The following is a 14,458-nucleotide window of genomic DNA, read 5'->3' as shown; positions in this document are numbered from 1 at the left end:
TAACTTTCTCTTTTATACTACCACTCATTGTCATCACACCCTGGATTTAGGCAGTGACCTGAGAAATGACTAATTCCTCTGGTCTCTGGCTTGCATACAATAGATGATCAATGAATCACTCACATGTCAGCAACTTAAACTCCCCTACCTTCTTTCCTGCCTGACAGAACCCCAACTTTGGATGAGTTCAATCAGTTGTATTCCACTGCCTATGCCTAGGCTGATGGGTTAGGCTGGAGAAAACACACACAACTAAACAGATTGTAAACTCTGCCACAATCTGGGACTTATAAAAATCCTACTTTTTCACTCATCAGCTGACTCAGTGGGAAAAAAAAATTCCTTCAAACTCTCCTCTTTCTAAGCCTGTTTCTTTTTCTTTTCCCCTCCCCCATTTTACACAGATAAAAACTGCCTATTCATCAAGCCAATGAAAGCCATGACATCTTACCACCAACACTACAAATCTACCTGCCTTTGCACCCATCCTCCATGCATTCCTTTCTGAAAGAATGCTGGTGGTCGTTTAGCTAAAGTAATTCTTCCATCTGTCCAATGACATAATATCCTCCTAGACGTATCAGGCACTTACTGCTATTATCCCTCTTTTTCTCTGTCTTTACTCTTTCACTTTCTACCTGTCCCTTTACATCAGAGTGAAAAACAGAATAAAACAGATGTCTCATGCAATAAATATGATCTCACGTAATTAATAATTGAAAAAATAAAAGCCTTCTTTAGAAACCACATCCTCTTTCAGCTAACATCCTTCTCTACTCCCTTTCACAACCAAATTTTTGGAAAAGTTTTTAACTGCTGCCTCTGTTTATCCCAAATCCAATCAATCAAATAATTCTCTTGCCTCTACTTCCTGAATATCTCTCAAAATCATTCATTTATCTGTATTCCTACTCTAGTCCAAGCCATGATCATCTCTCCTTTGCCAATAACTTCCTATCCTTCCTATATTCATGTTTGCCCTCCAGTCTTCTCTGCACAATAACTGAAATGATACTTTAAAAACTCAAATCTCATTATGTAACTCCCTCCTCAAAAATCTCAAAGGTTTTCTACTGGCGTAGGATAAAGTCCAATTATCATCATCATAATTTATATATGGTCTTATGGAACTTGGCCCCATCTTATTTTAATTCTCTAACTTATCCTGCCTTTCCTACGCTATAATCATACGAGTTTGTTCTCATGCAAGTTTGTTTTCACTTCCACAAAGTTTCTATGGCTTTATCAACTTAGCACACTTTGCCTGAAATATATCTCTAGCATTCACCTCACTCCTACTTATCTTGTCTTTTGAGTTTCAACTTAAGCTCACTTTCTCAGAGAAACTTTCCCTGATCCTCCTATAGTAGGTTAAGTCTTCTAGATATGTGCTCTCATTGTACCTTGTAATTTTCTTTGTAGCATTCACCACAATTATAATTAGTTATTTACTTTACATTTATTTTCTGGCTAGATGTAAACTCCATAAGGATTTCTGTCTGGTTCAGTGATTAATTCCCAGTACTCAGCTCATTGCCTGGGATAAAGCAGGCATTCATACATTTGTTGAATGGTTGAATGAATGAAAGAAAGTGCATATTAAGAATATAAAACATGGTAAAAACACATCCTTTAGGGGCGCCTGGGTGGCTCAGTCATTGGGCGTCTGCCCTCGGCTCAGGTAATGATCCCAGGGTCCTGGGATGGAGCCCTGCATTCATACATTTGTTGAATGGTTGAATGAATGAAAGAAAGTGCATATTAAGAATATAAAACATGGCAAAAACACATCCTTTAGGGGCGCCTGGGTGGCTCAGTCATTGGGCGTCTGCCTTCGGCTCAGGTAATGATCCCAGGGTCCTGGGATGGAGCCCTGCTCAGCAGGGAGCCTGCTTCTCCCTCTCCCACTCCCCCTGCTTGTGTTCCCTCTCTTTCTGTGTCTCTCTCTGTCAAATTAAATAAAATGTTAAAAATAAACTACCACATCCTTTACAGTGAGAACAGACCTTCTTTTTATTCATATATTGAGATAAATTGCAGAGACTGAAAGACAAAAATTCATCACAAATCATTCAGCAGAACATTCATTAAAAATCAAATGCATTTTCTTTAACAGAATTCTCACACAGAAAATTTTATTTTATAAGTCTGATATCACATTAAGTATTTTACAAATCAGACGTTTTTAAATCTAATTGTATAATCTTGAATGCACTATAGACAAATAAAGTAAAATCTCCTTTACCAGTTTCACTTCATTTAAACTTACACAAGGCTTCCATTAAAATTCCATCACACCTTGAAAATTACCTGCAGCTTTTAAAAAACACATGATTTAAACCTTAATGGAAGAAGGTCTTATGTAGCCATCCGAAAAATGAAAACAAAACAAAAATAGGTAAGAAGCATTTCTTAATATAATTATAAAATATCATTTATGTGTGAGTTTCTTTCTTCTCATTGGTATAGTCAGCCAACTCAAAAACAATTCATTTTGAAACTGATGCTTAAAATACTCCAGTATCATCGGAAAACTTCTATTATTTTAGTGGCACTCTTAAATGGCAAAGTAGAATCAGACTGGAATGTCCCGACTCCTGCGCCAAAGTGAGTAAGAATTGCTCAAATTCATGCCAGGTGTCATCGCTGGGCAGTTACGAGATAGCTCAGCAACCAGTAACCCCAACAGTTCATAAGAACTTACTCAACTAGACACTTTTGAGAAACACTTCTTACCCCTACATAGTTCCATTGCTAGAGACAGAAAGATACAATTATATTTGAAGTGTGGGCCTTCTAATAGGAATCTGTTTTAAAATCTGAAAAGGATCCATGGAAAAAATTCACACCAATGAAATTCTGTGGAATGATTTTCAAAGTTAGAAATAAGAATATCCACTGCTAATGGAAGCCCTGCTCTGTGCAAACATAGTGTGGTATATATTGAACAATCACACATTTGAGGTATTAGCTGGAAAAATATATATATGTACACCTATACATGGACACAGCCACAGAATATTCACAAGTCCATTGGCCCCAAAACCAGCAGATAAATTAAATGAGAATGAATCACGTACCAACAGGAAAAAGTTACACACAGGGAACTTACAAAAAATGTGGTTATATAATCCTTAATATAAGGAGTATGTTTTGAATTAATGTTTTGAGGGAAAATGTTTCCATTTACATGAAAGTGTTTATTTAACAGTAATGGAAACCAAAAAGGAAGCCTGAATTCCAGGACTGTGTTGCCTGTCAGATTATTAAGGGGACGTGCAAGAATTCCTTGAAGATCCTCATTCTACTCACTTTTTCTTTATAATTACAAATTAGAATTTTAAAAGATTTAAAAAGTTTTGTGAGTTATTGTTGTACTACTCTTTCCTTTTTCATTATTTATAGAGAATTTTATGGATTTTAACTAGGCAATAGTCCAATGTGGCCAATGGACATGGTTTTTTAGCTATTTAGTAAAGATTAAAATTCAGATTTAGTGTTCCTTTTCAGAAGTTTTCCTGTTCAGATAAGAAAAAGGATTATGAATGCCCTTTCAGTCTGCTTCACTCAGGATGAAGACAGTTGGTAATATGAACCTATGCTTCATGTGGGGAAGCTGAATAAATGCACAAATTCTCCTTTTGAACCATATGGTCCTTTGACATAACACTTACTTAACTGGAAAGATGGCTCATTAGGTTCTCAGGTCAACATCAAAAAATATTTCACTGCCTTAACACAGGTCGGAGATTTATTTTTTTTAAGGAAATATATGGGAATTCATTATTAATAATATGTCACAGTTATTAAATAACAGCTGCATTTAAAACTATTACAGATCAACAAAGAAAAATTGAAGAGGGTAATCATTTCTCTCACTATACACTATTTTACATACTAGTGGAACTGAAGATTTAACAGGAAGAAAACTAAAGCATAAAAGTGCAATCACAGTTAAGGGCTGGAACTCCACATTACTGTTCCTGTGAACACCTGAGCTGACATGAAAGCAGAGTCGCTTAATGCACTGGCATATTTATGCCTTAAGGATTTACTCTTCTCTACCAAATCTCTGTAAATTATAAAAAAAAACTGTAGTGATTATGAAACAAATTCTTATTTAAGCATTCAAATGCAATCTGTTCCCAAAATATATTGTTTTTATTTATTAGATGGATTAAAACTTGAATTTTCTCATTGAGAATGAAATTCTCAGATTTGGTCAAAATAAATTCTGAAGCTTATAAGCGACTAGCACCAGTCTACTTCGGAACTAAGGAATCAAAAAAGGAGGAGAAAAGGTACTATTTACTTTCCCCCAAATCCTCACAAGGACAACGTTTATATGTATGTGTAAAAAGAGATAAAAATGTAAAGCATTAATAAATATAGTTGCTGCCAAACTTCTAAAATACCAGTTAGAAAAGCTAGTAAAGCAGTATTCAAAGATTCAAAGCTTTCAGGCAATGGTTAAAATGAACAGTACAAGTTATCAAATGAAATTGCAAAGCTTGTGTAGTAAAAATAAGATGGCAAAATATTGGGATTTTTATTGTAAGAGTAGCAAACATGAAAATCTTACATCTCAAGATAGTTCAAATCTTCTTACTTTGTAGAACTAACCCAAAATTCTAAGACACTTGATTGGGCCTTTATACCAAAATATAGATGACATTAAGGACTTAATCTTTTCTTGCATACTTTATATGTGGCTTAAATTATCAGGCACTCGATCAGTTATTTCGCACAGTTGTTTGAAAATTTTATTTTATTGAACACATTTCCCCCGAACATTTTACGAAATGTGATGGAATGCAGCAATGCAACTGAAATATAATACTGTCCAAAAGCCATATACGACTTCATAATATATAACTTCACTTAACTTGGTAACTTCATCTATCCCCATAAAGCCAAGATTAAGGGAAAAAGAATCACTCAACAAGAGTTCAATTCACATTCGCTCAATCACAATAGTGTAAATTTCCCATTAAAACTGGAAAAATAAATGGACGAATTTTTTTCATTTAAAGTTTTATAAGTTTTCGGATGTATATGAACTTTCAAAGTTAATTAGAATGCTATGACCTTATTTTCTAAAAATTCATTCTGCAGGCTCAAGAATATATTTAAATTTGTATTTTCTTTTAAGCACTGCTATTTTGTTTAATTTAAAAGTTGCATTTCTAAAAGAAAACTGGTGAAGATGTCCAGTTTTCCTAGGGCAGTATGTTGTTTAGTTTAACTCACTAATTCATTTGGATATTTCTACTGATTCACCTGGAAAAGGGGATACAAGAGAACATTTTAAAAAGATTGGTCATTTTAGCAGTTTTATTCAACAGATGCTATAAAATCAACCACAAGCAGAAAAAAAAAAAATCCTTAAACAAAAGAACACTGCCAATAGAACTAGCATGCTCTCACACACACAAAAAACTACCAAAGATGCATTCGTGTTCCATTAACTGAGTACGAAGCAAAATCATTAAAATATTACAACTGTTAAACATAGAAGACTAGAAATCAAATAGTTTTCACACTCAATATACAGGCACCAAAAACTTCAATTTCCAGCTTGTTTTTCTAATTTATATTATGGATTGAATTACAGAGAGCTTATTCCTATAAGATAATTGAATTACTCAATGGTGAATAGTTTTTAGCTCAGAATTTTGTAAGGATAACTTGCTAAAAATCACTATTCTACCTGCTGCTCACTGTTGCATGTGGCCAAATAGATCATGCCCTGATCAAGTAAGTGTGCTGTAATCTACTTATATGTTTAAGAGTTGGCAATCAGGTTAAAAGGCACAAAGCTTCATTTTTGTAGTATTTTTCTCTTATTACTCATTTGTGGAAGAACCCATTTACTTTGGATCCTGCTCAAATGATCACTAAGAAGAAACTAAAATTTCCATGGGGGGCAAAACAGGTGGGTCCTCTTCTTCATAAATGTTAGCAGCCTTCAAAGACAGATATATAAACATGTGGGGGCCTTTGAATTACTGGAATTGCAAATGACATAACTGCAATTTACTGTTGAAGACCCTTTTTGTTTAATATCTACATAGCCATTTCCTCATATTTTCTTTAAAATCTATCAGTATAGCATTTCATTTCTATGCATGGCTTAGCAATTCATAAAACTAAATAGCAAACTGATACTCTACACCAGTTCATTTATCTCAATATATATTCTGGAATATAATGGCAATATTAAAAATATCAATTCCCTCTAAGCTGATAATGCTACAAGATTTACACAGTTAAACAGCTTTTTGTTTTTTCTTTTCTTTTTGAAAAAGTTTCATTCCTTAAACTCCACATTCGACATCTGACAAGAAAAACGTAATTTTGTCACAGAACATGTATTCTATCAGTTTAAACTAAAGTGTCTCATGGAGTTAAATGCTAAAAGAATTTAAATAAAAATGCAGTAACCCATATGTACACAAAATGATCATTCCATAAATATTTACATGACCAAAGGAAACATGGAGAATCACTAAAACTGGAAACTGCTACAGGTGTGATAATCCTTTCTCAAGACATTTTTAGTTAGGAATAATATAAGCTTTTAAAGTGAAAATAATTGCCAGAAGCATAAGTAAAATATTAATTTTAGTTTTCAGTTCCCTACTATTTAAAGGAGCCAGTTAGGTCATAAACAGTCCAAGATTTCAGGGACCAACTATTCAGTTTAGTTTTTAACATCCAATCTTTTTCTTTAGCTCTCATGATGAAACTAAACTTACTTACAGAAAAAATAAAGAGTACGCTAAAAGGTATAAATACAATCCCAGTTCATCCTCCTTTATAAATACTGGTCAGCCTCTCCAATTCTTTACAGTTGTCCATGCTCAAGGCGTCTGCCTTTCTTCGGAGCCGATCATCACGGTATACTTTCGCTGCGTACTGCATATCTGTTTCTGTTAACAAACAAAAATATTTTGCTAAGTAGATAATAATTTAGGTCACCTAGTTATTTAAGCTGAAATGATATTCAATAGAAGCCCTTCAATATTATTTCTATTAACTGACCTTTTTTTAAAAAAGAAAGAAATCCAAGTCTTACTCCTAAAAGCCTTTGGAAGCCTAGCATGTGAAACAAACACAGAGCTATTCTGGGAAACAAATGAAAATAAAATCCTATCCCTTTCCCTCACTCCCGCCCCAATGGTTTAAAAACTACTGCTCTAAAGCATCATCTTGTCCTTTCATACTAAAGATAAATTATATGCTATTCAATTCTGCTAGTGGTTGTTTTATCTGTGACCTCTTGTTAAGGTTTCAGATTAATTAATTACGCCAAGACTGGAGTGAAAAATTTGAAATCTTGTCCCGAGTTTGCTTAAATTAAAAAAGAAAATTTTACTGAAGGAACACAAAAGGGAAGAAAGCTTGCTACAGAATCATAGTAGTGTTATTTAGCAAATAAGTACTTCTGAGACTTCCTTCAGTATGTGGGTAGCACTACTAAAGAAAAATAAGTGGACTATGAATCTTTAGGTAACTGTTCCTTGTTATCTTCCTGTTACTCTCAGTCATTTCACTGTTTATTAACACTTCCAAAGGGTGGGGGCACTTAGAAAAGATGTAACAAGACCCAGAAAAAAGTCATTTACTTTCTGAAAAACAATGGCCCAAGTAAAGGATATCCAGTCAGGACCACATTCAAAACATACTCACAGCAAAAGTATATCCTCTTTTTAAAGATCTTCAGAAATGACCTTTTATTCAGTCAATCCAGCTAGAATTTAACAACTCAATCAAAACTGCTCCATCCCCTTTATTTACAAATGAGGCGCTTGTAAAATCCTTTTACAGATATGTCTTCCCAGATGAGGTAGATAAACAAACCCAAGTTCACAGAGCTTGTCAATGACAATCTAGATTCTAAGCCAAACTTCCAACTCTTAGCCTAATATTCTTTCCATTACTTCAAATTACTGCTTGTAGTTTATAAAAACCTATTGTATCAATCTAGACATGGGAGTGTTAGAAATGACTGCAAAACAGAAAAACCCTGGTTAAAAAAAAAATCCATTGGCCAACAACCTTTTTGATGACATTATTTTATAAAACAAGAGGAGTTATCCTAATCAACAAGTAAAACATTGAATCAGTGGATTAATTAATGTTATACTGAGCTCCTCTCACTTCCATCTTCATTTAAAACCCCAAACCTCTAGGGACGCCTGGGTGGCTCGGTTAAGCGTCTGCCTTTGGCTCAGGTCATGATCCCAGGGTCCTGAGATTGGGCTCCCTGTTCAGCATTGGGCTCCCTGCTGAGCGGGGAGCCTGCTTCTCCCTCTCCTCCCCGCTTGTGCTCTCTGCCGCTATCTCTGTCTCTCTCTCTCTCAAATAAATAAATAAAATCTTAAAAAATAAATAAATAATAAACCCCCTAACCTCTAGATGAATTTGTTACGTTTTATTTTGAAAATTTCAAGGGGCGCCTGGGTGGCTCAGTTGGTTAAGTGTCTCACTTCAGCTCATGTCATGATCCCAGGGTCGTGGGATGGGGCCTGGGAGGAGCACTGTGCTCAGCAGGGAGTCAGCTTGTCCCTCAGCCCCTCCCCCCATTTGTGTTCCATCTCTCTTGCTCTCAAATAAATAAATAAAATCTTAAAAAAAATTTTCCAAACCTACACAAAGTTAGGAGTGCTACAATGAACACTCTAAAACTTTTTACACCTTGATTGATCAATTCTTCACATTTTGTCAAATTTGCTTTAGCTGTCTCTAGAACAAAAACTGTTATTGTTGTGGTGGTTATTATTATTTTGCAAAACCTTTTGAGAATAAGGTGCAGACATCATGACCTTTCATTCCTAATTACTTCACCATGTTTCTCATAAGAACAAGGGCATTGTCTTACATAACCACAATACAACTTTCAAATTCAGAAATTTAACAGTACTATAATCCTATTATCTAATATATAGTTCATATTCACATTTCGCCAGCGGCCCCCGTGATGTCCTTTATAGCCATTTCCTCCCCTCCCCATCCAGGATCCAATTCAGGATCATACATTGTACTCAGTTGTCATTTCTTTTTAGTCTTTAAGAGTTTTGTCTTGTTCCACTGACATTGTTGAACATGAGCACATTGTTTTATAAATAATGACTTATTAAATTCAGATTTAGTTAAGACTTCTGATAGTAACTTTCTTTTTTTTTTTTAATTTTATTATGTTATGTTAGTCACCATATAGTAACTTTAAAAGACCCATATAACTGTGTAAATATAGCTGTAGACAACTTGGTATGGTAAACAGAACACAGACTAAAAGTCTGTGAAATATTAACACCAATCTTGCCAGATGATTAAAAGGTTAAAGTATACCAAGCAAAAACACTTGGCTTATAGTATGAATAGAAAAAAAATAATTATAGTAAGTCATAATATTGAACACTTACTGATGCAAGATATTATGCTTGTGTTAACTAACTTGGCCTAGGTAACATGTTGATCGAGCCAGGGTCTTATCTTGCAAGGCAGCCTCAGAGCCTGTACTTTAGCCATAACATACTATCTTCCATAAATATGAATATCTTTTCCTTCCTTCTTTCTATTATACAATTTCCCAATTATTTAAGGTAATAGAATTTAAGTATGCATAATCCAAAACTCACCCCTATTTGGCTGAAGATTAGAATTTGTATTTGAAAGGTGATATATCTAATGTGTTAGTCATTCTTTTAACACAAAATATGCAGATCTTTCATACATTCATTCTTATAAATTCATTAATCCTTCACCCAATTATTCATATATCCATCAAAAGTTTACCATATGCCTATGATAGGCCAAGGATTGTATAAGGCACTAGACATCAAAAAGTGAAATGAAATAAGTAAAATTTGGTATTCACTGCCCTTAAGACCTTCTGCTAACGCAGTTTCTCAGCCTCAGCAATGTCGGCATTTGGGGCCAGACAAATCTTGTTGTGGGAGCTATCCTGTGCATTGTGGGATGTTTAGCAGCACCCTGGCCTCAATCCCTTTACCTTCCACATTACCAGACGTAATGTGAAGCAGAAGCAAATCATTCCCAGTTGGAAACCACTAGTCTAATGTAACCTTCTCCATACTGAGAACAGACTGATTTCACAGACTCAGAGACTGAGACACCAAGGAGGTTGTATCTCTTCTAACCGCCACCATATAGAATATAGATGAGGAAACCGAGGCCAGAGATAAGAACTTTCTTGGAAGTATACAAAAATTATGTTTTATTGGATTTTCCCTAGTGGATGAGAGATGATGATAACGGCTACCATTTTCTGGGCATTTTACTACCTGTGAAACACTTTATTGTCTGATTTAGTTTTCACAACAAACTCGCAAAGTTGGGTATTATTGAGAAGACTGTGGAGCACAGTGCCTGGATTCTGGAGACAAATGGACTGTTTGAATCATGGACTACCGCTATGGCCCTGGGCAAGTTACTAAATTCTCTTTGCCTCAGTTTCCTTGTATATAAAATGGGTATAACTTCACAGTGTTGTTGTGGAGATTAAATGAGTTAATATATGTAAAGCGCTTGGGACAGTGACTGAAATAAGAGGTATTATATAAATGACAGTTATCTCCTCCTCCCACTCATCATCATCATCCATTTTATACCTGAGGGAGTAAACGCAAACAGGTTACAATATTTGGCCCTAATCACTCAGCTAAAAATTTCAGAGCTAGGATTCAACATTAGTTTAATTCCAAAGTCTACACTAGATTGTCTACATTATTATTTGTAACAGTCAGAAAAACAATAACTATAACAACACTAGCTTCACATGCAGCATCCCTGTAGATTCTCATGGTCAAGCTTTTATAGGTGGAACTGCTTCTTAAGTTACAGAAGTTGAGGCTGGAAAAGGCTACACAAATTCACTAAGTGTTCCCAGTTATGTACAGAATAAAGGAAAATGGAATGTCGACAGAACTCATTATACATTAAGTGTTAAATGTTTAAGCTAAATTAATGAAGAGTTTCAAACTTCACTCTGAAACAGGATGCATATTAAAATTGATGACATAGCTAATGGACCAGAATTTTTTTCTTAGTGGTACATAAAATAATGATGCATGTTACAATTGACAACATCTTAAATAAAATGGAATTTGGTATTATTCACCCAAATATTTATTGATAACACCACAAATACCAATGACTAAGTGCTTGCTATGTGCTGAATACTGTTTTAAGGCCACATAAAACATACTGTCTTAAGTATTGAGCTCCAATTATGTGCCAGGCAATTCTAGAACATTTCTTGAATAGAGAAATCTACAAATAATCAATTCTGAAGACTCTGAAGACTGAATAAGTTTTTAAATGTTAAACATTTCATAAACTTACTTTGTTGTCTTTCTTTCCAGCAATTATTTCGAATATTAGTCACATAATCTTCTTCCACACTCTTTTCCACTTTTTGTAATAACATTCCTTTATATTCATTTTTAAAGTCTTTGTTGACATAATAAACGACACCCAAGTTTTCTGTTTGCATTTTAATAGTTTGCCCTGATCCACTGTAAAAGAAATGCTTGATCATTATTTTTTAATTAAAATTGTACATTTTGATCCTGCTACTACAAACCAAGCTAGCTAAATTAAAAATAATTAAAAAGTTAATATTGATAATCATTTATTTATATTATTTCAAATTGCCTAAAACCACCATCCATGTCATAAAAAGTAATCATATTTTAATATAGTGTGTTCTTATAAGTTCTTTCAATTTTTATTTAATAAAAATCTTATTTAGAAATAAAAAGTTATTTCTTATTTTTAGACCAATCTGTTTTTAATACTGTAAAATCACTGGCAATATGAGTTTACCAAGTTTCCTTTACGTTCACTGTATTCACTAAAGTTTTCTAGAATGCATATTGTGTTAAATTTTCTTTTGTCCTGATCTCTTCTTATATATAAATATATTGTGGAAAAATACTTCATATAACAAAAAAGTATATTTGCTTTTCTTTAACCAATATTTTACAAAGAAAAGAATGAAGTCATTTACTCCTCAATGATATAAATCTATATAACATCAATTATAATTCTACTTTTGTCTTTGAAGTATTTTTGTCTTTTAAACTATTTTTTGCCTTTGATTTGATAGGTAATGTGATTACCTATCACATTAAATTGCTATCAGGTTCAAAAATAGTACTTCTGTCTTTATCCACAATGGACAGAAATGTAACTAACAAGATAATACAAATTTATCACTTGAGTAATTATTTTTTAAATTAGAAATTTAAAAATCTGATACACTTACAGAAGATTACTTAAAAGTTGAAGAGAGCACATGGCCCTTTAAAGGAAGCTAGATAAGAAACAACAGTTTTTTTTTAAACTTTACTTAGCTACTTACGATTTGGGATATAGGGAATAAGGAGGATTAGAGACCATCAATTGGCTTAATAATGACACGAGGATCAATACAATAATGGGCATCAGCTGGATAAACACAGAAAAACCTCCCTACAAAAAATCATCAAAAAATAATAAATTGTAATATAATTGTAGTTGTTAATAATTCAACAGTTGTCATATATTTTTAGAGACAGAAAGGACATTTGAGATCATTTGGTTCAGTGCTTTCAAATCTGCCTGATCGATATTATCAACTTCCTGGAGTGATTCTTAAAATTACCACTTTCCAGGTGCTTTATGTAGAGATCCTGATTTGGAAAACACTGATATAAACTGATCTCATGTTACAGATGAGGAAGTTCTCCGTCTCTCTTGCAAAACTATCTTTCCCTTGACTTTGAGGATGATACGCGGGAGCAGATGAGTGGCAGAGCTGGGACTCAGGACTTCCATTTTTTGGTCCAGTGTTCTTTCCATTTACCTTCTTTCTACTCCATGTCATTGAAGTGCTATATGCAATTGGGTATAACTGCATTAGAACAAGGAAAGTAACTTCCAACTTAAGTTCTTCAGTATTAGTTCTAAATGTTTTAGGACCAACAATGAGAACTTCAAAGCATGCATACTGCAGGGGTATCTTCATCAGAATCATAGAACACCAAACTCAGAGGTATCATTTTGCCCACCACCCTCCACCTTGACTTCTACCCCTGCTCCCTTAATATCCCTAAAAACTGTCTAGTCTCTATTGAATACATCTAGTATGAGAACACTCATTATTTCCTTTTAAAACAACTTGCCCTATTTTCAGACAAATCTAACTGCTTTTCCTAAGCTGAAATTTGCCATTTTGGGGTTTCTAATCATATCATAAACATACATCTCCTCTTTCTTCTTCTCTTTCATGTCCACTATGTCGATGCTGATGTTGATGGCTATAACCAGCTCGTCCATTTGAAAATGAATGTACACTACCTAAAAAATTAAAAGCAAGGTTAAATTAAGGAGAGCAACTGTGATCAGAAAAATCATATTTTCTTTTACTTTTTTTTAAAGATTTTATGTATTTATTTGAGAGAGGGTGAGCAAGAGAGAGAACACAAGCAGGGGAAGGGGCAGAGGGAGAAGCAAGACTCCCCGCTGAGCAGGGAGCTCAGTGCAGCTCAATCCCAGAACCCTGGGATCATGACCTGAGTCGAAGGCAGATGCTTAACCAACTGAGCCACCCAGGTACCCCTTCTTTTACATTTTTATTAATTTTTTTAAACTACTAAAATAATGCATGTTTTGTGAATTAGAATAGTGAATGCTTATTGCCCTTTCCTCCTGTGAGTAAAGGGTGGATGGAAACAGAAATGATTCTTCCCAGACTTTGCTTCCTTTAAAGTAGAAGTTCTCATATGTGGAATTTAAGAAACAAAATAGAGGAACATATGGGAAGTGGGGGAAGGAGAGAGGGAAACAAACTACAAGACATTCTTAATGACACAGAACAAACTGAGGGTTGATGGAGGGAGGTGAGTGGGTGATGGGTATTAAGGAGGGCACTTGTGATGAGCACTGGGTGTTTTATGTAAGTGATGAATCACTGACTTCTACTCCTAAAACCATCATTGCACTGTATGTTAACAAACTAGGATTTCAATAAAAATTTTTAAAAAGTAGAAGTTCTGGGACGCCTGGGTGGCTCAGTCAGTTAAGGGTTTGCCTCTGGCTCAGGTCATGATCCCAGGGGATGGATTCCCACATCAGGCTCCTTGCTCAGTGGGGAGTGCTTCTCCCTCTACCTGCTGCTCCCCCTGCTTGTGTGTGCTCTCTCTCTCTCTGACAAATAAGTAAGTTAAGTAAGTAAGTAAATAAATAAATAAATAAAATCTTAAAAAAAAATTAAAAAATTAAAAAATAGAAGTTCTTTCTTTACGAATACTTGAGTAAGAGTTCCTACCTAATATTGCATCCATAAAGGACTTTAGTTGTGGTTGGTTGTTTTTTACAAATCTTGGGTCATCACTCTGAAACTCTGCTTTCCTCATTTATCAATGAATCACAAATACCGCTAGAAATC

The 14,458-nt window shown here is 34.5% G+C and overlaps 1 protein-coding gene across 1 annotated transcript in view; it reads right to left on the bottom strand.

Annotated features, from left to right (window-relative positions):
• Positions 1 to 2,118: 2,118 nt before the first annotated feature.
• Positions 2,119 to 14,458, bottom strand: part of DNAJB14 (DnaJ heat shock protein family (Hsp40) member B14) — a 50,195-nt gene continuing 37,855 nt past the window's right edge. The window contains exons 5-8 of the mRNA XM_006735129.3: positions 13,274 to 13,368; positions 12,392 to 12,501; positions 11,371 to 11,543; positions 2,119 to 6,932 (exon numbers count right to left, since the gene is read on the bottom strand). Of these exons, the coding sequence (XP_006735192.1) occupies positions 6,808 to 6,932; positions 11,371 to 11,543; positions 12,392 to 12,501; positions 13,274 to 13,368 (503 nt within the window). The 3' untranslated portion in view covers positions 2,119 to 6,807. The remainder of the gene's footprint in view (positions 6,933 to 11,370; positions 11,544 to 12,391; positions 12,502 to 13,273; positions 13,369 to 14,458) is intronic.

The sequence above is a fragment of the Leptonychotes weddellii genome, chromosome 2 (genome assembly GCF_054177405.1).
Source record: "Leptonychotes weddellii isolate Sample4059 chromosome 2, ASM5417740v2, whole genome shotgun sequence".
NCBI classification, from domain to species: Eukaryota; Metazoa; Chordata; class Mammalia; order Carnivora; family Phocidae; genus Leptonychotes; species Leptonychotes weddellii.
This window is presented reverse-complemented; position numbering and strand designations above follow the sequence as displayed.